Source organism: Bos indicus x Bos taurus, chromosome 7, assembly GCF_003369695.1.
Source record: "Bos indicus x Bos taurus breed Angus x Brahman F1 hybrid chromosome 7, Bos_hybrid_MaternalHap_v2.0, whole genome shotgun sequence".
NCBI classification, from domain to species: Eukaryota; Metazoa; Chordata; class Mammalia; order Artiodactyla; family Bovidae; genus Bos; species Bos indicus x Bos taurus.
Genome location: NC_040082.1, coordinates 105020426 through 105047541, shown reverse-complemented (window position 1 = coordinate 105047541; position 27116 = coordinate 105020426). Strand labels below are relative to the sequence as shown.

The window sequence follows — 27116 nt, the reverse complement described above, 5'->3', positions numbered from 1 at the left end:
CAAAAAAGAAACCTGTTAGCGTGCCAATGCAGGAGACACGAATTCAATCCCTGATCCGGGAAGATCCCACATGCCTTGGAGCAACTAAGCCCACGCGCCACAACTATTGATCCTGTGCTCTAGATCCCAGAAATGCAAGTGCGGAGCCCAAGCGCCACAACTACTGATCCTGTGCTCTAGGTCCCAGAAATGCAAGTGTGGAGCCCACGCGCCACAGCTACTGAAGTCTGGGCGTCCTAGCGCCTGCGCTGTGCAACAAGAGAAGCCGCTGCAGTGAGAAGCCCGCACCACAAAGGGAGGCAGCCCCTGCTTGCCACAGCGCAACCAGAGAAAAGCCCGCGCAGCCACGATTACCCAGCACAGCCAAAAATAAATAGTTTTAAGAAAAAAGACTTCTGTTAGATGAATTTAGAAAATAGCTGGATATAAAATTAACACACAAAAAGCAATTGCATTTCCATACACTAACAATGAACAATTCAAAAAGAACATTAAGAAAACAATAACCTTTATGATAGATAGCATAAAAAGAATGAAATAACTGGGAATTAACTTAAAAAGAAGGTAAAATATTTGTACACGAAAACTACAAAACAGTACCGAAAGAAACTAAAAAGAACATGAATTAACGGAAAGCCGCCCCCTGTTCATGGATTGGAAGATAATACTGTTCGGATGCCAACACTACAGGATTTTTTTTTTTGGTAGACATAAAAATTTACACTCTAAAATTCAGATGGAATCTCATGGGATCCCAAATAGCCAAGATAACCTTGAAAAGGAAGAACAAAATTGGAGGACTCACATTTCATGATTTCTAAAATTACTATGAAGCTATAGTAATCAAGGCAATATGGTAAGACTATTAAGACAGACCTACAGATCAATGGAACAGAACAGATAATAAACTGTCACATATATGCTCAGATGATTTGTGACAGGGGTGCCAAGAACGTTCAGTGGGGGAAAGGACAGTCTTTTCAGCAAATGGTCCTGGGAAACTGGATATCAACATGCAAAAGAATGAAGTTCAATGTTTATAATAAGCACTATATCTAAAAACTGGGACTTTCCTGTAGCTCAAACGGTGAAAAACCTGCCTGCCGTGCAGGGGGCCCGCGTTCAGTCTCTGAGTGAGGAATAGCCTCTGGAGAAGGGAATGGCAATCCATTCCAGTACTCTTGCCTGGAGAATCCCATGGACAGAGAAGCCTAGCAGGCCACAGTCTGTGGGGTTGCAGCGTTGGACACAACTGAGCGACTAACACACACACACACGTATCCAAAAATTAACTCAAAACCGATCAAACAGCAAAATGTAAGAGTTAAAACTATAAAATTCTTAGAAGAAAACATAAGGCAAAAGCTTTATGACACTGGGCTTGGCAATGACACCTACAGCACAGATAACAAAAGAGAAAACAGAAAAACTGGGCTTTATGAAAATTAAAAATTTTTGTGCATCAAAGGATACTAGCAACAGAGTAAAAAGGCAACCCACAGAATGGAAGAAAATATTCATAAATCATGTATCTGATAAGGGATGAATATCAGAATATACAGAGAACTCACAACCTAACCACAAAAAGACAACCTGATTCAAAAATGGGCAAAGGATGTTTTCACAAAGATATACAAATGTCCCACAGGCACATAAAATGGTGCTCAACACCACTAATCATTAGTGAAATGCAAATCAAAACCACCACCAGATACCACCTCACACCCATTAGGAGGGCTACTGTCAAGAAGCTATAAAGCGAGTGGCAGCAGGGATGAGGAGAGACGGAACCCCTGTGCATTGCTGGTGGACTCTAAGACGGTGCAGCCGCTGTGGAAAACCAGGATGGCAGTTCCTCAAGAAAATAAAAATCGACTCACCGTAAGATCCAGCAGCCCCACTTCCGAGTATGTACCCCAAAGAATCGAAACCAGGGGTCCCAGAGAGGCATCCAGGTTCACAGCAGCCAAAGCCAGAAGCAACTCAAGGGTCCATCCATGGATGAACGGGTATGTGGCCCATCCACATGATGGAACATTTTTCACTCTTAAAAAGGAAGTTCTGACATATGCTACAGCATGGATAAAGCATGAGGACAATATGCCAAGTGGAAGAAACCAGTTACCAAAAAACCCCAAGACTCTATGATTCCCCTTACATGAGGTCCCCTGAGGTGCAAAGTAGAACGGCAGTTGCCGTGGGCTAGGGGCAGGGAGGAGTGGGGAGTTCGTATCTCATGGGGACAGAGCTTCCAGTTTCACAAGATGCAAGGAGCTCTGGAGACAGATGGTGGTGATGGTCGTACAACGAGTCCAGTATACTTCATGCTACTCAACTGTGCACTGAAAAATGGCTTAAGGTGGTTACTTTTATGTTAATTTTATCACAATTTTCAAAAATTGAAAAGAAAAAGTTAGTACATGAAGCCTGAGACTGCTATCCTTAGAAAGCTGACAAGATGGCCCTTGGCTACCTTCTGGGAACTTGAATTTCAGAAGGGTTCCCAGCGTTTCCCAAATGGTAAAAGTGGCTCACTGCGCCCACACTGCCTGTACAGCAAGGCAGTTTATGCTGTGCACCTGCTCATTCCTTTCTGGTGGTGGTGGGGGGATGTCTGAAACTTTGGTGTATACAATTTTGTGATTTATTATATATATATAATTTGATCATTTGCAGATGTATCTGGTCTTTATCCACAGTTCTGCCTCTTCGAGCCCTTGAAATTTTCTGATCTGTAAGAGCAATGTCAGTTATCTGTCACAATAGTTGGTTTCTTGTCTTCACTTCCTGAAACCACTTCAGGGTCATAACAGTGAAGTGAGTGTCTTGTTATTCAAAACAAACCCTTTCCATCACAACTGGGTTTCTGCTAATGAAGGTGACTTTGGCCCCCCTCTGCCCCCACCCCCTGCCAGGATAGGGGCTGGCTCCCAGGAGAGCCAAGCCTGTGATTAAAAAGTTGAAACTTTCAGTCTTGCCCCTTGATTTCGATGGAAGGGAGAGGGACTTGAGGTTGAATCAATGCCCTTGGCCAATGATTTAGTCACTCACAACTGTGTAATGAAGCTTCCATAATAGCTCCAAAGGACAGCTTTCTGGCCCTTTCCCACATCAGGGAACCTGGAGGCTTCTGCATGCTGCTGTGTGAGCCCCAAGCTCCACAAGGACATCAGATCCCTTGTTGGGGACCTCGTTCTACGTATCTCTTCATCTGGTTGTTGATTTGTATCCTTTAATAGCCTCATATATATAATAAACTGGTAATCTAGTGAGTAAACCTGTCTTTCCCTGTGTTCTGTGAGCTGTGCTACCGAATTAACCAAACCCAAGGAGGGGCCAGGGGAACGTCTTATCGCTAGTCAGTCAGAAGCACAGGTAACAAACCAGACTTGCAACTGGCATCCTGAGTTGCACAAGGTCATCAGAACCTCCAGTCTGCAGCTGGTCGAAGCACACGTAGAAACCTGGGCTTGTGACTGGCATCTGAAATGGAGAGCGGCCTTGTGAGACTGAATGGAACACGATTCCATCTCTGGGTAGATGGTGGCGGGACTGAGTCAAATTCCTGGACAGCCTGCTGGCACCCAAGCTTGTTAGTGTGCAGAAACCTACACACTGGACCTGGGTACAGCAACCTTCTTTGGTTGGTGTCAGTAGTGGGATCCACTAGAACGGCCCTGGCTGACAGAAACGTGTTTTTTGAAGAGTAAGGATAAAAAGATGGGGAATGAAGAAACCCTGGTCCCTGGATGGCTACCTAGGCAACCACAATGAAACCGCAGCTGTGCTGCAATCAGTTACTAAAGGTAACTGTTACCAGTGGAACCCAGACACGACAGTAGAGCCAACTTCCAAGCAGTTGGCTCACAGGATATATAAAGAGATGCAAAATTACACGCAGCACACAAAATACACAGCTTCCCGATGACCGCTGCAGTGAAAAGGGAAAAAGAGGAATGCGTTTTTCTTTCTTGAGAACAAAGACGATAAAAAGACCAGGGACCAGGCTTGATCACTCCGTTTTCACTTCAACCATTCCTCGTCTGCGGTGTGTAAGTCTGCTTTTCTGCCCCCTAACTTGGTGTGAGCTACATTTTGCACCCATCACCCTTTGACTCTCTAATCACATCTTGCATCCAGTGCTCGCCTTTACAGCACTCTCTTCAGACTACCCCTTGTGGTTCTTCTCTTTTTGCATTACAGAAACAAGGCCGCAGTACGACAGACAGAAGACAACGCACCCAGTTACCAGGTTACCTGACGCCAGCCTACGGCTGTTTCTGAAACAATGCAAGAGAAAGAAGACAAGATCCTTGCGCCTTTGTTCCTCATCACCCACCCGACTGCGTGCTCTCATCTTGTGTAATCCCCCAGATTCCTCACGGAAGGGGGGCTGCAGCTCGAGGCCCGAGCCTACTGCACTCTCCCACTCTGCAGGCCGAGGAGTAAAGCCACCTTTCTGTTTCCTCCAAACTCTGCCTCTGAATTTTTTTAAATTTGGCTTCAGTAGGCAGAAAAAGCCAAGATTTTAACAGCAATGTTATCTGTAATAGCCTAAATGAAATTTTTAAAAAGTGCTCACTCAGGCCTTGATCCTGCACCAAGTTCAGATTTAGATAGATCCAAGCTTTGGCCATTAGCCTCAAAGCTGCCCCAAACTATGCAGGGACACCAGCAAGTACCTCTAAGGTCTGTCTCTGGTCACCAAGAAGGTAGTTCATGTCGGGGGAAGGCAAAACCAAGGAACAACTAAAACCAAGGGGTGGAGTGTGAAGAAGCTGACTCACTTTGCGGACTGGTATCGCCGGTTTCCCGGAGCAGCTGTGTCTTTGGTTTTGAAGGCTTCGGGTGGAAGAATACATTTGGGTGGATGCAGGACCCGTAGCTCACTACTGAACAGTCACAGACTGTCCCAGACACACAGGAGGTTATTCCCGAAGGAAGAGCCAGCCTGGTCAACTGGATAAAAGACACTGAAAAGGGTGCTTATCCTGAGAGCGGGGACTGCCCAGCTGGCCCTATAAACGCCGAGTGGGACACCCCAGATGAAGCAGCTGAGGTGCTTCCTGTGCAAGCTACATGGGACTGGCTTCACAGCTGGGACATTCACCACTGACAATGCCTATTACCCAGGTTTTGGTCAATGCTGTGATTTAGGGACCCTTACTGCATGGGCACCCCATGGAACATTACTTTCCAGTTTACAAAACTGTTCTAGAAGCCTTATTAGATCTGCTATTTCAGCTTCCCCTATGGCACCAAGAATATTCAAGTAATTTAGAAAACAGAGAGAGACAAAGCAGAGTCAAGGGACTCAACCAAGCAGAGTGGGAGTCTTCAGATGGTTGTTGAAATGAAGAGAGAATGAAGCATGGATGGAGCTGAAACAGGGGTCAATGTGAAACCAAGCGGGACCCTGTGGGGCTCCTGGGTACAGAAGCCGCTCTGTGTCCCTCCTTATTTGTAGGGAAAAGACTCCATCCTCCAAGACAGACGTTCCCTGAGGTCCAAAGGGCAGATTCAAGCAGGTGCTAAATCAGGGATGGGAGGGGAAGCGCAGGAAAAGAGAAGCAGCCAAGAAACCAGGTTCTACCTCAAGGGCTACTCGGAGCTCTTTACAGAACTAAAATCAACAAACAGAAGACGTCAGCATTCTTGACTCCAGAGACCACCACCAGATTAAAGGAATTAAAGGATGCTCATCAGGAGAGTACCTGAAGGACTTCCCTGGTGGTCCAGTGGTTAAGAATCTGCCTGCCAATGCAGGGACACAGGATTGATCCCTGGTCTGGGAAGACTCCGCGTGCCCCAGAGCAACGAAGCCCCTGCGTCAGCACTCTGGAGCCTGTGCTCTAGAGCTCGCCAGCTGCAACTGTGTTCATGCACCGCAACCACTAAAGCCCACATGCCCTGGGGCCTGCAAGCCTCAACTACTGAGCCCGTGTGTGGCAACTACTGAAGCCCACAAGCCTAGAGTCCATGCTTCCCAACCAGAGAAGCCACCGCAATGAGAAGCCTGCGCGTTGCAACGAGAGAAAGCCTGTGCGCAGCAACCAAGACCTAGCACGACCAGAAACATAAATTTAAAAAAAAGAGAGAGAGAGAGAGAGAGACTACCCGACACCAGATTACAGGTGTGCAGGCCCGGCACACACCCTAACCTCATCAGCAACTGTGCCCTGGAACCTTGGCTATTAAACTCATCAAATCCCCCCGGGTTGGGGGACAGTTTTTCAGGGGCACAAACCCACACATCCCCTTTTGCCTGGCAAAGTAGTATAACAGTCCTCTTTCCTACTTCATCCAAAACTGTCTCCAAGATTTAATTTGGCACCGGAGCCCAGAGGCTGAGTTTTCAGCTGATGAAGTTGTCAACTGATGCAGCACTCCCAGATGGGAGTGGACCAGTGTGGACCCCAACATTAAAGGGCCCCAAAGAAGTCCATGATTTACTCTAGAAAATCCCATGGATGGAGGAGCCTGGTAGGCTGCAGACCATGGGGTCGCGAAGAGTCGGACACGACTGAGCGACTTCCCTTTCACTTTTCCCTTTCATGCATTGGAGAAGGAAATGGCAACCCACTCCAGTGTTCTTGCCTGGAGAATCCCAGGGATGGGGGAGCCTGGTGGGCTGCTGTCTATGGGGTCGCACAGAGTCTGACACAACTGAAGCGACTTAGCAGCAGCAGCAGCAGGAAGAGTTTGAAAAGCTGGAAGCAAAAAATTAAATAAGAAACCTGACTAGGGATCCCTGGGTGTTCACTGATTAATCAAGATAAAGACTGGAGCCAGGGCCAGGGCCTTCTGGTCCCACGCCTGGGCAGGGACCCAAGGCCGTATGCAAACGAGTGTGTGCTGTGTCACTCAGTCGTGTCCAACTCCTGGAGACCCCACGGACTGTAGCCCGTCAAGCTCCTCTGTCCACAGGATTCTCCAGGAAGAGAATCCTGGAGTGGGTTGCCATTTCCTCCTCCAAGGGATCTTCCCAACCCAGGGGTTGAACCCAGGCGTCTCCTGTCTCCCGCACTGGCAGGCGGGCTCTTTACCACTGGTGCCACCTGGGAAGCCCACGTGCATATGCAGGTGTGGATAAAACGGCCAGGAGAGGAGCGAGGCCTTCCCCAGGACTCCTAGATACAGGAGCCCGACACACTGTGATTCCAACCCTTGCTGGTGAAGGCTTAGCGGGCAGCTTAGGTTAGACTGGGATGAATGGAGATGAAACGTTGATGGGATTAAGGTGAACATTTGAATGAAAACTGGGGTGTATGAACAGATTTTGTGTGAGATGGTCACATCTCCTTTACATGAATATATAACTACGATGGAGATTGTCTTCCTTACATAACACTGTACAGCAAAGACCTGTTAAGTCTGCCCTCTGGCCAGTTTTAATCAGAGACACTAGGTGGGAACCTGAGTGCATATAGGTGGCTAATGCAGAATGATCTAGAGTACCTGGGGAGCAAAAAGAGTTGGCTACTTTAATTCATTACAGACTAGAAGCGGAGTGCCGGTGCCAATGAGTTCACTGTACCATACAGCCCTGTGTGGCCTGAAAAAGGCAGATGGTTCGTGGAAACTGCAGACTATTGAGGCTGAAATCAAGCTGTACTGCCCACTGGCTCAGCAGTTTGGACACGGTCTCAACCACACAGAAATTGCCAGGGGGCTGCTACTCAGCAACTCATGTCTCGGATGCTCTTCTCTGTCTTGATCTCAGAAGAGGGCCAGCAGCAACTGGCCTTCACGTGGGAAGGATCCCACCATTCTTTTTCTGCACTGCTAAGGGATCCGTGAACTCAGTCGTAATCTGCTCAGAAGCGACGTGGCCTCGAGGCAGATCCCCAGGTACTCATGCACGCTGCTGATGCCACTTGGTGGCAGTGGAAAGCAAAGAGCAGGGGAGGGCTGATCTGAACGCAATGGGACACACATGACCAGCTTGTTCAGTCCCTCAGTTGTGTCTGACTCCTTGCGACCCCATGGACTGCAGCACACCAGGCTTCCCTGTCCTTCACCATCTCCTGGAGTTTGCTCAAACTCATGTCCACTGACCAACTAGGGTGCGTAAATAAGCCCAGCACCAGTCCCCAGGCCGGCCCAAACAGGCAAGTTTTCAGGGAGGACCTGGGCAGGAGCTGCCTGGGATAGTCTCCCAAAGACTAAAAACAAACGGCTGTCACTACTGTCCCCGGGGCTGAACGGGAATCCCAGCATTTGGCTGGGTTTGCGTTTTCATTCGGGAACCGTGCTAGCTCTCATCTGTAAGACCACCCGAAAGACAGGTCTATCTGAACTGGGGACCCAAACCAGCAGGTTGCGTCTGAATTACAAGTGGCGGCAGCCCTCTCAACTTGGCCTTTGGGCCCTGCTGACCCCGCAACTCAGATATGATTTGGGGAGTCTCTGCCACCATACTCTGAAGACTGGAGCTTCTGGCAAAAGTCCACAAGTGCCTTCTAGCAACAACTGTTGAGATTTTGGACCACAAAATTCCAAGATGCTGCCGTCTGAACAAGGTACTTGAGAGACAGTTAGTAGCCTGTGACTGGGCATTCACTGAGCTGGCCCTGATGACTGACAGACATAAAGCAATCACGAGACCCGAGGCGCCCATAATGTCCTGGGCGATGTCAGAGAAGCACTGATGAGGGGGACAGTGCCCAGGAGAGTTCCAGAATACTTTTTTTTTTGCTACACCGCACAGCCTGCAGGATCTTAGTTTCTTGACCAGAGAGCAAACCCGGGTCTCCTGCAGCAGAACTGCGAAGTCCTAACCACTGGACCACCAGGAAAGTCCTAAGAGCTCCATCATAAAATGCAATTGGTTCAGAGGGCTGCGGGCTGCCAGGGGGAACCAGGGAGGCACCCACTGTATCCTGGGCACATATCCTCTTTTCCTCCAAGACCGACTTTGGAGCCAACTGAGGAGCTGCTGGAACCAACTGGCATGAGGACAAGCCCCGTGGACAAGCTCTCAAACGAATCACAGCGAGCGCTTGCTTTATGGATGGCAGTTTTAAGATGAATGGATAATACCCTGTTTGGCAAGTGACTGCATTAAGACCAGGAGATGGCCAGACTGTGATTGAAGGCAGCAAGAACAAATCGGCTCAGTGGGCTGAAGTGCATGCTGTTTTCCTAGCGGCGGTGGAAGAATTGAGCAACGGTAAAAGCCCCTTCGTGTTTTTACTGACTCCTGGCGGTGTGGTCAGGTATGGGCAATGGAAAGCTGGGCTATAAAAGGGACGTCTGCAAGGGGCACAGCCCTATGGAAAGCACTCTGGGAATTTAAAGGACGTGGTCAAGTAGGACATGTCAACCTCCAACAGAAGAGCCCCTTCTAGATCTGGAAGGTCACTGAACCACAAAGGACATGTTCTGGGGGCCCAAGAATGAGTCAGCACGGGGAGGTGCGCTGCAGCAATTCAGTGAAAGTGTTAGTTGTTCAACTGTGTCCGACTCTTTGCGACCCAAGGACTGCAGCCTGCTAGGCTCCTCTATCCATGGGATTCTCCAGGCAAGAATATTGGAGTGGGTAGCTGTTCCTTTCTCCAGGGGATCTTCCTGACCCAGGGACCAAACTCAGGTCCCCCTCATTGTAGGCAGATTCTCAGCAATGAGGAGGAGGGGGCCAAATCTAGACCTAGATCTAGTCCTCTGGCGCCCTGCGAGGCACAAAAATGCAGGTGAGGACACTGTCAACAAGAGAGAGAAACTGCAGGTGGCTCTGGGGGAAATGCCCCGGGAGATGGAGCTGGCAAGCGGGTCACAGTGGACCGAGGCCAGTAACCCTGGGGGCTATAAATGAGTCCCAACAGGAACAGACCGTCTAGGATTGCATACCTGAAGGTCCAACGCAAATGCTCAAAATACTATTGAAGAGTTGGAACAGAAAATACTGTAAGTTTGAGCCACCGAGTTACATTCCTTCAGACAGACAAAGAGATGTACTTTTTCAGCCCATACTGTCCAACAGTGGGGCAAGAGATTTCACATCAGGGATGTTGCGTATCATCCGCTGAGTGATGGTTTAGTAGAAAATTCGACTGACTGGCTGGAACATTTGCTGTCTAAAACCAGGGTAGATGATAAAGGCTTGAGAGGCTGGCTTACTCGCATTCCTGAGTGTGTGCTCACACTCAACACGAGGGCTAAGGGAGGGTCCCCACTGAACAGCTTCCTCCACTTTTCTGGAGGGTATGGGGAAGCAGGCGTGGATGCTGGTACATCTTCCCCACACCATGGCAACCCACCCCCGCCCCGCCCAGCTACCTGATGCAGTGGCCCCAGAACCAGGCATGCAGCTGCAGACGCCAGCAGCACGGCCGAGGCCCAAACAGGAAACTAACTGCACCTTTAAATCTGTCAGAATTCCTAAGGGCCCACTGGGGTGGAAAGCGCCCTCATCCCCTCTGGCGACGTTGGGGCTGACAGTGAATGCTGCTGTGTTGTCTAGAGGTTGTGAAAGCCCACCGGTTCTGTACTTGTGCAACCCTGGGAGGGGAGGGGGCGGGGAGGAGGTTGGGGTTAGCTTCCTGGCAGCAAGATGGACCAGTGTAGTGGCCAAACTAATGTCCCTTCCAAGGGTGCAAAAGTGTGAGCAAAAGAGAAATGACAAATGGAAAGGAGAAAGGAAAAACTACCTCTGAGGGTAAAGGGATGATTAAGTGGGTTATGCAATGAGGGAAACCCAACATTTTATTAATACCTGGAGAGAGGCTTAGAGCAGAATAATATGATCTCTTAGCAGAAGCATGCCAGATGCCTGGCAGGCTGAAGCTAGTTTGCTGAGACCAGCCCTGATCTGGGGACCTGACGAGATGGAGCAGCAGCCTGCAAACCCGAATGGTGTCACTCTGGGAGACATTCTGGTCCTAAAATATATTAATGAACAGGAAAACTGTTCATGACTAAATGGAATTTAAGCGATGTGCCTGTATCTCGGACTCCTATTTTTAGGCTACATCTACTACACAAAGGACAACATTTGGGAACCCTTTCCTCTGGGACTGCAAACCGCATGGTGCGTGGCTCCCAGCAGACTGGTCTACGTAATCACTGTGTAACCGCAAATCCTGATCATCAACTGCTTAGAAACGTCCCTGGCTATGATGTTCAAAATATAATGGCAGCATGCCCAACATGGGGCTTCCCCAGGTGACACTCGTGGTAAAGAACCTGCCTGCTGATGCGGCAGACTTAGGAGACATGGGTTAGATCCCTGGGTCGGGAAGATGCCCTGGAGGAGGGCATGGCAACCCACTCCAGCATTTTTGCCTGGAGCATCCTATGGACAGAGGAGTCTGGTGGGCTACACAATCCATTGGGTCACCGAGTTGGATACAACTGAAGCGACGTAGCACACACGCACACCTGAGGGTGTGCCGTGCCCAAGCACGTGGCATCCTGTTTTTGCAGACAGAAAACTATTCATCAAAAAGAGGGAAAAATAGTGGGTCCCTGATGGGATTAAAGCAGAGGGCATCACTTGGTGGCTCAAGTTCCTTGGGGGAACGACCCCAGCAGAGACAAGGCAGGCTGTGCGAAGTCTCGTGGCATGCTCCAACTAAACTACATTTAGGCGACTTCCCTGGTGGCTCAGATGGTATAGCATCTGCCTACAATGCGGGAGACCCGGGTTCAATCCCTGGGTTGGGAAGATCCCCTGGAGAAGGAAATGGCAACCTGCTCCAGTATCCTTGCCTGGGAAATCCCATGGACAGAGAAACCTGGTGGGCTACAGTCCATGGGGTCGCAAAGAGTCGAACATGACTGAGCGACTTCACTTTCTTTCTTTCTAGGTATGCTTACCATGCATCTAACTCTAGTCTGGGGATCCAACATTTTGGGGTGCAAAACACGCATGCTCAGTGCACCCAGCCACTAGTATACAGGGGCATCAACGTCCCCACTGGATTCAATAATGCACCCACAAGCCAGAGGCTGAGGCTGAACAGGTGCTAATGGGGATCTGAGGACAAGTGGAATTTGCTTTTAATGAGGAGCAGCATTCAGAGGAAAAAGATGACCTAGAATAGGCAGATCAGGGGGAGTTCTCTTCCAGGTGGAAGGCAAAGGATGGGAGCCAACCTGGAGAGATGAGGGGAGAGAGGGAGAGAGAGAGAGAGAGAGTGTGTGTGTGTCTGTGTGTCTGCTCAGTTGTGTTCAATGCTCTGTGATCCCATGGACTGTAGCCCCCCAGGCTCCTCTGTCCATGGGATTTTCTAGGCAAGACTACTGGAGCAGGTTGCCATTTCCTACTCCAGGGGATCTTTCTGGACCAGGGAAAGAGAATGAGGTAGTAGCAAAGTGGGTCAGGCAGATTCAGCCAGCAATGCTGGATACACTGGAACCCAGCGCTGGGAAGGGGCCTGTACCCTGACCTAACAAGCCCAAGGCCTCTTGACTGTTTTACTACGAACAGAGGCTGAAGTGGCCAGGGGCACGTGGCCCTCCGTTCTAGCTACTGAGGCTTGGGGCACACACACTTATTGCAATGCTATGGCTCTTCAAGATTAGAGAAGTCCTCTAGAGGCATTAACAATTTAAACAGATGCACCCAGACTGCTCTCGCCTCCAGGAAAGCTAGAAATAAAATATACCCCGTGGCAGAGCCAGTAGGGACAGGAATAACCTAAATGCCATTTATGTTCTCCTTATAGAAGAGGTGGGCCCTGCTGTAAAACACAGACTCAGTACAAGCCTGTGAGTTTGTCCCTGGTTACCTTGGAATTCAGAGCTAACTGAATCACGATCATCCGTTACAACCTCTAATAACGTCTGGTACATGGGCGAAGGCAGATGCTGTCGGGGAGGCAAAGTGAACACCTCCATGGTTCTTACTGATTTGTTCTGTAATGAAACTGAACCGTACCCTGGCCATACTTTGACACGGTACAACCCTGGCATTGGTAAGCTTCAACTACCTCTTGTAAATGAGTTTATGGTAACCCTGCATGTGTGTGTGCTCACTCAGTTGTGTCTGACTCTTTTCAACTCTATGGACCGACAAACTGTAGCCCCCCAGCTTCCTCTGTCCACAGGATCTCCAGGCAAGAATATACTGGAGCAGGTTGCCATTTCCTCCTCCAGGGGATCTTCCTAAAGCAGGGATAGAACCCTTACCTCCTGCGTCTCCTGCACTTCAGGCAGATTCTTTACTGCTGAGCCACTGTGGAAGCCAGTGGCTTCACCAGTAACACTGCATTTTGATGATCCAATGTATTGAGGGCCTGAGTTAAGTCTCCTGAGGATGTAACAGTTGTGGAAAATGACTGGCCTGAGGAGGAAGAGGATCTAGCTAATCTACCAGCTGATTTCTGTGCCAAATAGTTCTGTACAAATTGACTGTAAGGTTCAAGGTGCAATGACGTTTCTTTAAATCAATCCCACACTGATTTCTCCCAAACGTCAGGCCTATTTGTGTCGGTACTATTGTTTTATCTGTTCTATAAATGTGACCCCAAATGTAAGTCTGTAACAGGGACCCACAGTTTTCCACTACTTTTGATTAATCATTTTCTATCCACAAAAACAGGGTGTCATTTGCCATAAGGGATCTATTCCACCAGGGGGTAGACTGCAATACTGTGATTTATGAGAAATAAATGTATTTGGTCATTCTCAGGTATCAGTACAGTTGCTCAGTTGTGTCTGCTCTTTGCAACCCCATGGACTGCAGCACGCCAGGCTTCCCTGTCCATCACCAACTGCCAGAGCCTGCTCAGATATACTTGGTCTTTATCCCCAGTTCCTGACTCATAGTTCTCAAACTCTTGGAATTTTCTGATCAATAAGAGCAATGGGAGCATCTTTTGCCATATTTGCTCTCTGGTCTTCAGTTCCAAAAAATATTTTAGGGCCAGAGAGGTAAAATGGGTGTCTTGTTATTCCTCAGAAGCTCTCTTCCATCACAACCAGGTTTGGCTAACGGCTTTAGATCCCAGCCCAGGGTGGGGGCTGGTTGTCAGGAGAACCAATCATGTGATTAGAGGGTCAGAACTTTCAGCCCTGCCCCTGAATTTTGAGGAGGGGCATGGCATGAGGCTGAACCAACTGCCATTGGCCAATGATTTAGTCAATCGTTACTATGTAATAAAGCCTCCATAAAACCCTCAAGCTTTCTAGCCCTTTTTCTGAGCTTTCCACCTCAGGGAACCAGAACTACACAGGGCCCCAAGGCTTGTGAGAAAAGAGAATCCCTTGTGCGGTATCTTGCCCTAGGTATCTCTTCATCTGGTTGTTGATCTGTATTCTCTAGGACCCTTTTGTAATAAAATGGTCATCTAGTAAGTACACAGGTTTTCCTGAGTTCTGTCAGCTGCTCTGGCATATTAACAAATGGAAGGAAGGGGTCACAGGAGCCCCTGATTCGCAGCCCGTGAGCAGCACAGGTGACAGTCTGCACTGGGACTGGCACGGGAGTGGAGAGTGCCCGTGGGACTGAGCCTTTTGCCTGTGGAATGGGATTCTCTCTCCAGGTAGACGGTGTCAACACGCAGGGGAATGTTGGGCCCCCAGCTGGTGTCCAAGATTTGGACCAGGAAGCCTTTTCAGTGTGTGTGTAAGGCGGAAGGTGCCTGCACGCCCAGCGCCACTAGAAACCCTGGGCCCTGAGTCTCTAAGGAGCTGCCCTGGAAGGCGGCATGTCACATGTGTCGTCACAGCTCGGAGATCAGGGACTCGAGCATGTGATGTGTAATTCCACTAGGGTTCAAACTATGTGCTGGAGAAGACTCTTGAGTCCCTTGGACAATAAGGAGATCAAACCAGTCAATCCTAAAGGAAATCAGTCCTGAATATTCATTGGAAGGACTGATGCTGAAGCTAAAGCTCCAGTACTTTGGCCACTGGATATGAAGAGCCTACTCATTAGAAAAGACCTTGATGCCGGGAAAGATTGAGCGGAGAAGAGGGCGACAGAGGGTGAGATGGCTGGATGGCATCACCGACACAACGGACTTGAATTTGAGCAAATTCCACGAGACAGTGAAGGACAGAGAAGCCTGGCGTGCTGCAGTTCATAAGGTTGCAGAGTTGGACGTGGCTTAGCAACTGAACAACAAAGGCTCCAGAAGCTTGTGCCTGGTTTCCCAGACTTCCCCACGCCTCGTCCCTTTGCTGATCCTCTATGTCCTTCTGTTGTAATACATTTACAAGTATGACCACACACTGAATCTTCCTACCCAATCATCAAACCTGGAGGTGGTTTTGGGACCCTGGACACAAAGGGGTTTCATGACAATGTACCATTAAAATTAATTTCACTGGTTTCTTTCTGCTTCAAGTGGCTACTGGAGATATCACTACCACAGATGTACTCACTGGGATGATGTTTCCACTGACGATACTGCTCAAGCACCTCAGAACTGCAAGTGCTTAAGACAGTCAGGCCAGAGCTTCCATTTTATAGAATAAACAGAGGCCAGAGAGGGTGGTGGGTGTGGCTGAGACCACACTGAATATAGGAAACCCACTGCAGGATTCCAGCCCACGGGTACTTACCAGATGGACCTCGAGTGGTTGTCTTGGGGACCGAGGGCTTTCTGGACAGGGATGCCCGATTTCCTTTATCACTGGGCTCGCTGCGGGCGCTGAGTGGCCGACTGGCCCTGTCCCCACTGGCCAGCCCCTTGGTTTTGGCAGCAGTCACTGGAGTGGCTTTGGGGGGAGTAGTGCCAGAGCTGGGGCGGGTAAGGGGCTTCCGGGTACGGCTGCCACCTCCTTTCAGCCGGGCCTGCTCGGGAGGCAGCATCTCCGGGTCCACCATGCAGATACTAGGTGGGGTGGGCAGCGGTGGGGGGATCTTGAGGGGGTCAGGCAGCGGGTCACGGCGGGGGACCCCGAAGCCCTCCGTGTCCTCGTCTGAGTCGGCAGTGCCAGGGGCAGCCGGCAGGGGGTCCGAGTCAGACAGGGTGGGCAGGGACTCGCTGACAGATGTGGGTGGTGTCTCCTCGGCGCCTCCCGGAGCTCCCGCCCGCTCCTGCGACCGGGCGCTGCTGTCATTGGAGCTACCGGGGGACACGGGGGCTGGCGCCATGGGCACGGCCTTGCGGTGCTCAAACTCACAGGGCGACACCAGGCACAGGTCCACGTCGTGCGGGGAGGCTGAGCGCCGCACTCGAGGGCCGCAGAGCGGGAGGCTGAGCCCAGCTTCACTCGCAGCTGCAGCTGGTGGCGGGAGCACCTGCTCAAAGGAGACGGACAGGGACTCGTCCACCTCTGTGGAGTGTGGGGAGCCCACCTCCGCGGGCAGCGAGGGCGTGGTCACTGTGGGGGAGGCATCTGGCCCGGGCTCCCCACCCCGCAGGGGGCTCAGCGACAGCGGCCCGCTGCTCTCTGTTGGGCCCTGCTGGGCCCCGGCGGGAGAGGGTGTGCACGGCTCGGGGGTGCTGGCGGCCAACAGCAGCTCCAGGGTTTTCTCCTCTAAGCTGCCGCCTTCCTCCCCTGCCGGGCTGAGCCCCAGATCCAGGCTGCTCTCTTGGCTGGGTGTGGCCACAAGCTGGGGGGCCGGGGAGCTGCAGGCCTCTGTCGGGGGGCTGGCCTCTCCGCTCCGGAAGCTGGGGGGGCTGCGGGGCCCATTCTCAGCTGGTGGGACCCCTGGGCGGGGTGTGTTGGGTGCTCTGCGGGTCTTGGGAGCCACCTGGGCACCCACGTTCTTGCCACTAACCACGGCAGAGGCTGCCCGGCGCACCTCCCGGGGTTGGGTGCGAGGGGCACTGGGTCTGGGGTCCTTCTTCACCTCCTGGGAGGGCCTGGCTTCTTTCTCAGCCCTGCGAGGGGCCTCAGTCCGTGGAGAGTCTTTCCGGGCCACCCCAGGGCGCTCCTGGGTGGGCCTGGAGGGCACCGTCGTGCGGCCCTCTCTCCTCAAGCTGTCCCGGGAGGCCACGCTCTCCTTGCTCTCAGCTCGCTGAGGCCCCGCCAGGTCTTGGGGCGTCACCACCGGCTCCCGCAGGAACCCCAGGTGCTGCAGGCGGACCAGGCCATCCAGGAGGCGGGCGGGGGGCGTGCAGCCAGGGAATAGCACACGCACCACCTTCTCTGAGGGGCCCGCAGGGTGCCACACCAGCAGGGCGCACACGGAGGCCAGGGTGTGGTCAGTGGTGGCGGCTGAGGGCGGGTGCAGCACATACATGTCCAGCCGGCCCACGCCCATCTTCTGGAAGAGCACGGTGGGCTCAGCAGGCAGTGGCCCTCGGTTCAGGGGCACAGGGGTGATGCCCAGCTGGCTCAGGAGGCTCAGGGCCAGTTCGGCCTCATCCTCGCCATGCACCAGCCGAGAGGCAGCAGCGCGGGCGTTGAGAAACACGACGCCCAGGTTGGGGGAGATCAGCCGGCGGAGCCGGTCGTCCCCGGAGCCCCCGCCAGCAGCCGCCTCGTCGCGCTCCGCCAGCTTGCGTCGCAGCAGACTGTTGAGGCCCGGGAGGCTGTCGGCGCCAGCGTGGGTCACCAGCACAGCGTCCACCCGGTCCAGGTGCCGCACCAGCTTCCAGAAGCTCGACTTGGGGTTGGAGCCGCCGTTGACCAGTACGGTGAAGCCATTGACGGCGAAGAAGGCGGCATCACCTAGGCCACCAGGGAAGATGTAGCAGCAGGGCCGGGCGAGCCTGAGGAAGCCCACAGAGGCCGGAGGCTCGAGCAGCTCGAAGGGCGAGGGCGGCTCCAGTGACTCGGCCACGTACTCCAGGAACTCGCGCAGGCCCTCGGAAGCCGGCAGCTGCACCGGAGGGTTCAACCGCAGGTGGAGCACGCCCTGCAGGCCGGGCACTTCAGGGGCCAGCCGGGCCCAGTCACCAAAGGTCGGGCAGGTGATGGTGAGCTTGGGCGGCGCTGCAGGCGGGGGTGTGGAGGCCAGGAGATCCCGGATCTGAACAAGGGGGAATGGTTAAGGGGTCACCCGGAGCCAGGCAACACCCAGCCCCTTAGGAAAGCTAAGCCCCTTTGCCTCCCCTTGTCACCCTCAGGACAAAACCAAGCTCTCCCCACAGCCCAGCAGGGCCCATGGTCCTGTCTCACCACATGTTCCCCTCCGGCCCTCCCCCACCTTCTCACTCTCCCTGCCTCTGGGCCTTTGCACTTGCTGTTCTCACACCCTAGAGCACACTTCCCTGCAGGGAGACTTTCTACACACACCCCGACCCCCACCTCCATCTACTGGCCTTTATCTTACCATCACTACATCACTCACTACAGTACGAAAACATGGTTTCCCAGTTTTCTGCGCATTTGCCCCGCTCAGACTAGGGGTCAGAAACGACCCCATCCAGTTGTGTCCCAGATGGGACCTAGAATCTGGGATGCCACTTGGAGCCTTTGCAACATCTGATCTGAAGGCCCTCACCTTGCAGTGGGCCATGGGACTGAGCCTGACAGTACATGTTGTTACCATCACCCTACATAGGAAGAAGGGACGATGCTCGGGGCGGGGGGACAGTAGGTCACCTAGGCAGCTCAGCCCAGTGGGGATAAGCCAGACTTCAGAGGCAGGATGGCGAGGGGGCAGCTCACCTCTTTGTCCCCCAGGACCTGGAGGAAGTGGCGGGGTGAGAAGCCCCCGGTCTGGAGCAGCAGCTCCCCTGTCTCCTCCAGGCAGGGCCCCGCCAGCACCAGCAGCTTGTGAGAGGCAGGGTCTAGCAGAAGGTTCCGGAGCTGAGAGAGGGGGAGAGTGTTCAAAGCGCTACTCCATGCAGTGAGATGGCCAGCACCCCTCTTTGGGGTGGTCCCCAGCCCCAGATCTATGTATAACCACCCTACTCTTGTCCTATCAGGGCTTCCCTGGTGGCTCAGGGGTAAAGAACCTGCCTGCCAATGCAGGAGACACGGGTTTGATCCCTGGGTTGGGAAGATCTCCTGGAGAAGGACAGGGTAACCCACTCCTATATTCTTGCCTGGGAAATCCCATGGACAGAGGAGCCTGGTGGGCTACAGTCCATGGGGTCACCAAAGAGTCGGACACGACTTAGTGACCAAAACACAACAATCTGTCCCCCAAGTGGCCTGGCTAGTACTAAACTAGAAGCCAGGATTGTAGCCTGTGGGCCTCCTGCTGGAGCTGGCCCCCATCCTCCCTGCCAACTCCTGCTCATTCTACAAAGCCCAGCTCCAGCGCCCCGTCCAAGTATTCCTGGGCCCCCCCAAGCCCACATTTCCCTCTGGCCCAGCCCAGGTGCCATAGGGAAGAGGGGACTGTGTCTGGCTGTTTCCACCAGAGCCTCCTCAGGGAGCAAACAGGGCATTTTTGATCAAAGGCATCAACCTGTACAAGGATCTCTAGAGGGCTCTATCTCATACGAAACTGAGAGAAGAGTGCTGATGTCCACAAGCTAGAATTATTAACAAGTCAGTTCAGACAACTAGCAGGGCCCAGCCCACAGGAACACATGAGACCCAAAAACACCGGTTGGGTTCTGCCCTCCCACACTCCAGCCCTTCCCCATCCCATTCAATCCTCCCATGCTCCAGCCTTTTCTGACTCCACCTACTCCCATCAGCAGCTCTGAAGAGGGACTAAATTGAGGCTGGAGTCATCAGGGGAGGCTTTGTTGCTGCTGGGTATCAGGAAGAGAATTTCAGGCAGATGAAGTCAGGGGCCCCCAGAGGCTGGGGCCAGGGTATGGCAGCGGTCCCAGCAGCCCATTTCCCCCAGAAGCCTTCCCTTTCCTACCTCGTCACACAGGGATTTGTCTGATGGATTCAGGAGGACCAGCGTCTCCAGGGTGTCACCACGGTGGTGCAGACTCCGCTGGCCTGTGGGAGAACCGGGCCCTTTAACTTTAGGGCTGAGCCACACAGCCAGGGTCAAATCCCGCCTCACTGGGTGACCCTAGGTGGCCAGGAGCCCCTCCAGCACTCTGGTTTCCCAGGACCTCCAGCCAGGGGGTCATCCGGAGATTAACAGACATGAGATAGAGCTGCAGGTGAGGATGAGGCAAGAACAAGAAACCGCCTTGGCAGGCCCCATGCTGGAGACAGCAGGGACAAGGCCTCCACTGCTGGCAGGACCCAACTGCAGCTGTCAGCCCTGTGGGGGACAGCATCGTCACCCCACTTTATAATCAAGGAGCCTGAGCCCAGGGAAGGCCAAGGAGGGTACACTAGGAAAAGGGTGCAACATGAGCACAGGCCCTGAGGCAGCACTGAGCTCTCGGTGTCTGAGGATCAGGAAGGGGCGAGAGCGAGGGGCAGCAAGAGGGAGCCGAGGGCAGGGAGGCCTCATGGGTCACGGAGAGGGCAGTGGGGTTGATTCTGGGATCTGAACCCTTACCCTTTATCAGCTTATCACAAGCTTCTTATCATGTGTGCATATTGCCCCATTCAGGCAGGGAAAGTAAGGCACAGAGAGGGGAAGTGGCGGCCAAGGTCACACAGCACAGACGGGATTTCCAGCCCTCCCCAATCCCCCCAATCTGATACAGTGAGGGTCAGGAAGCCACCAGGAACCGCTGGGACAATGAGGTGACGGACACTTCCTTCCCCTCCTGAAGCAGCCTGGAGGTGACTCAACAGGCCAGCTGAGCAGGGGCTAGCTAGGCAACACCCAGGCCCCACCCAGCAGCTACTCTGCTCACCCCAGTCACCCCAGAATCCCCAGGGAGCACGGGCCATGTAGGGCTGCCCAAGAGTCCCAACCCCCTCCTCGACCTTGCTTTCTCAGCTCCCCATCTACTGAGCACTTATTTGTACCCTGTGCAAGAATCACAGCCATAAACCACACCCAGTCCCTGCCCTGCTCTGCCCACACGCACCAGCCCCTCACTTTCCAAATGTCTTGTCCCTTTGCTTGGGGGTGTCCCTCCACCCTCCCCACCAGCTGCTTCTCATCCAAAAAGACCCTCCTCAGAGGTCTCCCTGTCCCCCACACCACAGAGTCTCATTTGTTACATGGGAACAAAAATGCAAGTTCTGACCTCATGAGTTGGTGATGACTGAGGAGTGAGTGCTGGCTCAGGGGCTGCCCCTGCTCTTACTCAGCGGATCTCAGCTGTATTATTACTGTTGTTTACAGCCATCCCTGACGCACACAGCTGGCACTCGGAGAACATCTGCCCACTGAGTGAGCAGCTGGTGCACGCAGGGTCACCTTTCACAGCCTCACCTTTCACAATGCTGGAGAAGGTGGCTGAGTGCCGGGACACGAAGACCTTGAGCTGCTCATCGAGGCTGCAGACGCCAGGGTCAATGTCCCAAGACCGGATGCCTGGTGGGGTGGGCGGGAAAGGGAGATAGGAAATCAGTTGGGCTCCCCAGCTCCCAGAATATTTCAATAACTAGCAAAGGGCAGGTGAGGGCCACCACAGCCCCCTCTCCCCCAACCTGTCCCCACACACAAAGGCCAGGAGATTCAGAAACATCCATTGTGCCTCTGGATCTCACTGCATCCACCATCAAGGAACCCCAAAAGTCGGGCACTTTACAAAGAAGACTTAGGACCTCAGCAAGAAAGTCCCCACCTCCTAGACAGTCATCTTGTCCCCTTCAGTATCCTCCCACCCCCACCACTGGTTTCACTGATCCTCAGCCCTGCCACGCACAGGTTCCACCTCTAAGCTTTTGCAGGAACTGATCCCACTGCCCAGAGGCCCCTCTCCCTGCCTTCCCATCCTTCAGGTCCTCTCAGCCCTTGGCATCTTCCTCTGAACAGTCCTGAAACCATCTGACCTTAAAACTTGATCCATCTCCCTGCCTCCCTCCCCACCAGACCATTAGTCCTGAGAGTGCAGGTCTGAACCTGCCAGAGGTCCCCGCCCTATCCTCGACGCCCTGCGGGGTGACATTCCCTAAACCCATGAGCTGTGTGCTGCCATCCCATTTTCCTGGCCATGGAGGACAGGCGCTGACGATCTGAGAGATGCGGGATGACGGATCTAGGGTGCCCTCCAAGCAGCACGGTGCGGGATGCACCACGCCCGCCGGTCCCACCGTGCCAAGTGCTTGGCAGGTGAATCCTGCAGGTGCATCTATGACTCACATATTCAGGTGCCAAATCCCCTAAGCAGGCCGCACCCGCCCACACCCCAATTAGCAGTTCCTCATGGAGCTACGGAAAGTGGCCCCCGGGGCTCCGGGCCCAACCTCCCTATCCCTGCTCCTCCCTCCAGGACGTCAAGGCTACTAAGAGCCGGGGAATCGAGGCGCGCCCGGAGAGCGGGAAGCGGAGCCGTTGCCCATGCTGCCCAGTCGCGTGGGCCCCCAAAGCCGGGGCCCGTGTCCCCTCCCCGGTCTGCACCAGGCTCGAGGCGGAGCAGCTGAGCCCGACCCCGAACGCTGCTTCCTCCGCGGGCGCCCATAGACTCTGCCTGCGCCCTGCGTCTAACGGTAAGAGGATAGGGGCCCGGGCCACCCCCGCCCCCCGATCTGGCCGGCCCCCGCCCCGACCGCTCCATCCTCCGGCTCTTAGGCCGAGATGCGCGGCCGCTACCGCCTCCCCGGCACCGCGTTCCCGGACCGGTCCGACCTCGTTCAAGCTCCTCCAGCACGTAGGCAAGCAGCCCCCTGCATCCGCACTCGCCGCCTACTACGAGCAGCAGCGAGCTGGGGACCTCGGCCGCCCCGGACCCTGCGACCGTCGCCGCCATCTTAGCGCCGCCCTGACGCTCCGAGCGCCCGCCCTACTGTCCCCGCCCCTTAAAGGGGCCGGACCGGAAGGGCTGAAGACCCCTCCCGGAAGCCCCTCCTCGCTCGTTATCTGCCCCCTTGCGCCCTCTGCGGTAGTGGGACTTGCGGATACAGGCTCCTAAGCGTTAGCCGAGTCTTGAATCTCGGCTTTGGACACCTCTCCCAAATGACTACTGTTTCATTCATTCATTCACTCATTGATTCTTTCACTCATTTATCCAGCAAGTTCTGACTGCGTGTCTACTACTTGCCAATTGGAATCTCTGCCCTCCAGAAACTCATATTACATGTCAGTGGGTCCAGTCTTGAACCAGATCCCAGATGGTCCCGGTTCCCTAGGTCAGGGCTTAAACAAAGAAAACAAGGGTAACTTTGAGGGCTTTGAGAGATGTTTAGGAGTTTTCCAGGTGTGGGTTATGAGATAATGACATGTGAGGTGTAAGTTAGAGCATGTGCAGAGCTTAGAGATTAGGAAAGTACATATGAAGTTGAGACAGATTCCAGAGCACTCTGGATCTGGAGCAGGGCACCACAGTTATTCTGCACCTACAGTTTGCAGGGCATCTTGCTCATTGAAGATATGCATAAATCTATGAAGTTGGTAGTTATGAAGTAGGCTGTGGGCACAGTCATTTCAGAGGAATGGAGAGGAAATAGACTTGGAGAGATGAAGTCACCAGACGCATAAGAGGTAGAGGAGAGATTCAGGTGGGTTTGACTCCAGATCCAGCCTGCGACAGGGACTGGCTACCTGGTTCACATGGGTAACCCTCCTTCCCCAGTCAATTGCATTCAGCCTTTTTACCCACGGTGGCCACTACTTGAAAAATCATGTTGCATCAAACTTCTTGACAGATGATCATGCCTAGGAAGGGCTAGGTTGCATCCCTCAGGAGTTAGCTCCCCATCTTTGGAGGTATACAAAACCAACCAAGACAAGCGAAAAGATCTGCCAAGAAGGGTTAACCTCCCACTGCCCTTCATTATCTATTCAGTCCAACTTCCTCCCTGGTCAGTGTATAACAGTCGCTGGCCACGTGCCGTCCGTCTAACGTTTGAGCGCTCCACTTCCTCTCTCTTTATGGCCCTGGCATCCTTCCTCTATCCCAGTCCCTCCCCCTTGGCTCCCTTCCCTGTTTGCTGGCTGCCTGTGATTTCTTCTATTATTGCTCTCAACAGTAATAAAAGTGGGAATGTCTGTGTCAGGTTCTATCTTCCTCAGCAGGATAGGAGATTGTTGGAGGCCAGACTAGGCTGAGATTTCTCTGGGATCCCAGTTTTTTTGCAGGACAAAGCTGAGCATCTGGGAAGTGCATGATAAAGGGTGTGAAATGGGAGCGAAAAGCTCCTTCATCCACCATTCACTCATGTGTATTGATTGATTGGGTCAGGACAGGAACCTGGGACCTTCTGCTCGAAGTCTATGCTCTCTCTTCTGCCCAAGGCTGTGAATTATGATGGGCAGTGCTCATTCTGAAGGTGAAAGTGGGAGTGGCAAAGTCATGTCCAACTCTTTGCCATGGAATAATCCTTAGAATTCTCCAGGCCAGAATACTCGAGTGGGTAGCTGTTCCTTTTTCCAGGGGATCTTCCCAACCCAGGGATCAAACCCAGTCTACTGCATTGCAGGCAGATTCTTTACCAGCTGAGGCACCAGGGAAGCCCAAGAATACCTGTGTGGATAGCCTATCCCTTCTCCAGTGGATCTTCCCTACCTAGGAATTGAACTGGGGTCTCCTGCATTGCAGGTGGATTCTTTACCAGCTGAGCTACCAGGGAAGCCCTAATGTTCATTCTAGTGGGTCTTAAAGGGCTCTGAGTTGCCAAGGCATCTGGGACCTGATGTTCTGAGTGTTCTGGAGTCCTGAGGTTTTCCTGTCCCAGAGTGTCTCTCAGTCTGGAGACCCTAATGTGAAGAGTGGGGGGAGCATCTCCCAAGAGATGAAAGAAGCGTCTGGGGACCATTTCTGAAATCCCAGGCAACAGACTCCAGTCACTGCTCTCCTGCTTTTGTCCATGCCCAGCTCCATGCCTCTTTTCAGGTCATCAGTTACCAGAGGGATCAGGTGCTGAAATTATGGGGGAAATGGAAAACCCTCAACCGTCAGGACTGCTGGATGCCCTAGTCTCCTTCCCCTGGCAAATCTTTTCTCTTTTTAACATTTTTATTGAGGTTGAACATAAACATGGTCAAGTTCATGAATGTCAGGAGTGGAGGTTGATGGAGGTCAGGATTTAGGACATTTCCAGCCCCCGCTGCACCACCTTGGATACTCCAGTTCATTCTCCACTCCCTCAAGGTGAGCACTTATCTGACTGTCATCACTTGGGTGAATTTACCTGAGTTTGAACTTCTCAGAGATGGGATTGCACAGGGTATCCACTCTTGGTTCTGGCTTCTCTTGCTCCTCATGTGTGTGGAACAGGCATTTGTCCCTTTTCATGGTTATGTAGTATTCCCAAGTATCTTTTCTTTCTTTTTATATTGTGATCAAATAAATATAACATATTACTTACCATTTTAGGGGCTTCCCTGATGGCTCAGCAGATAAAGAATCTGCCTGCAATGCAGGAATCACAGGAGATGGAGGTTCAATCCCAGGGTCGGGAATATCCTCTAGAGGAAGAAAATGGCAACCCATTCCAGTATTCTTGCCTGAAAAATCCCAGGGACTTGTGGGCTACAGTTCAAAGGGTCAAAAAGAATAAGACACAACTGAGTGACTAGGCATGCGCTTATTGTTTAACCATTTAAAGTGTATAATTCAGGGTATTTAGGAGACTCACAATGTAGTATGACCCTCACTAGCATCTAGCCCCAAAATACCTAAAGGACCCCACACTCTTTAGCAGTCTTCCCCAACCCCCTCCCTCCCAGCCACTGGCAACCACTAATCTGCTTTCTGTCCCTGTCGACCGTCCTGTTCTGCACATTTCATACGATACGAAACCATTTCTCTCTGGCTTTCTTCACTCAGCATAATGTTTTCAAGGTGCATCCATGCTGTATCATATGTGACCACTTTATTCCTTCCTGTGGACCCATCACATTCGGCTTGCCCATTCATCTGCTGATGGACATCTGGATTGTTACTACCTTTCCACTCTTGCAAACAGTGCTGTTGTAAACATTCATGTGCAAGTTTTTCTTGAACATTGCTTTCAATTCTCTTGGGTCTGTACCTAGGAGTGGAATTGCTGGGTCATATGGTAAATCTCTATTTAGCTTTTGAAGAACTGCCAGGCTGTTTTCCACAGCAGCTGTTAAATTGTACATTCCTACTGGCAGTGTACAGGGGTTCCAAAGGCTCCACATCCTTGCAAACAATTAGATTTTTTTCCTTTCTTATTGTAACCACTGGGTACCAATTTTTCACGATTCATCCATTTTCCTCATTGGTGAGCATTTGGGTTGTTTCCAGTCTGGAGCAATTGTGGATAAAGCTGTTTGAGCATACTTGTACATGTCTCTTGGTGACTATACTCTTTTCTCCCCCAGTGTGTGCCTAGGGGTGGAATGGCTGAGTCATGGGGTAAGGAATGGTCAGGCTGTTTTCTCAGGTAGGCTGTGAGGGAGGAAATGTCCCCCGTGTCATACCAACACTTAGATTTCAGCCTTTTTGTTTTGTTTATATTTTATTTTTTGAAGTATAGTTTATTTACAATATTGTGTTAGTTTCTGGTGTGCAGCAAAGTGATCCAGTTGCATACACACACACACACACGTCCTTTTTCATGTTCTTTTCCATTATGGTTTATCATAGGATATTTAAGATTATTCCCTGTGCTATACAGTAAGGCTTTGTTTATTCATTCTATAGATAATAGCTTACATCTGCTAATCCCCAAATTCCCAATCCATCCGTCCCCCACCCCTCCTCCCGCTTGGCAACCACAAGTCTGTCCCCAAGTCTGTGAGTCCGTTTCTGCTTCCTAGATAAGCTCATTCATGTCATATTTTAGATTCCACATACAACTAGGGTCATATGGTATTTATCCTTCTCTTTCTGCCTTACTCCAGTTAGTATGATAATTCTATTTCTATCCATGTTATTGCAAATGTCATTATTTTATTCTTTTTTATGACAGCTATTTTAATATTTGCCTTTTCCCCCTTCTTCCCCCACGCCTATCACCAACCCTGTTCATCAACATTCATTAAGCGCTTGCGTTGACAACACTCTAGCTCTGGGTGCTGAGAAGGGAACAAAATGACTGGTCCTCCATGCAAATCACTCTGAATCTGGAACGGCGGGGGGGAGCCTGAGGCTTGTATGCCTATATGTCAGTTCGTTTCATTCTTGCAAAAACTTGGCCCCAAGCTCTGAGTAAACACATTTAATAAAGGAGAAAAAAGGATTCAGAGAGTTAAGGGGCAGATCCAGTATCTAGCACCCCAGCGGGGATGTGAACCCCGGGTATGTGACTCCGGGCCCTGCAAGAGGCATTCATTCATCCATTCAGTAAACACTTCCTGACAAATTTCCTATGCCTCC

General features: G+C 52.1%; 1 protein-coding gene across 1 annotated transcript in view; it reads right to left on the bottom strand.

Annotated features, from left to right (window-relative positions):
* MAP1S (microtubule associated protein 1S) overlaps positions 1–23780 on the bottom strand; it is a 34713-nt gene extending 10933 nt beyond the window's left edge. Inside the window, exons 1-5 of the mRNA XM_027548219.1 lie at positions 22460–23780; positions 21101–21202; positions 19670–19752; positions 18514–18654; positions 15511–17872 (exon numbers count right to left, since the gene is read on the bottom strand). Of these exons, the coding sequence (XP_027404020.1) occupies positions 15511–17872; positions 18514–18654; positions 19670–19752; positions 21101–21202; positions 22460–22580 (2809 nt within the window). The 5' untranslated portion in view covers positions 22581–23780. The remainder of the gene's footprint in view (positions 1–15510; positions 17873–18513; positions 18655–19669; positions 19753–21100; positions 21203–22459) is intronic.
* Between the last annotated feature and the right edge of the window lie 3336 nt (positions 23781–27116).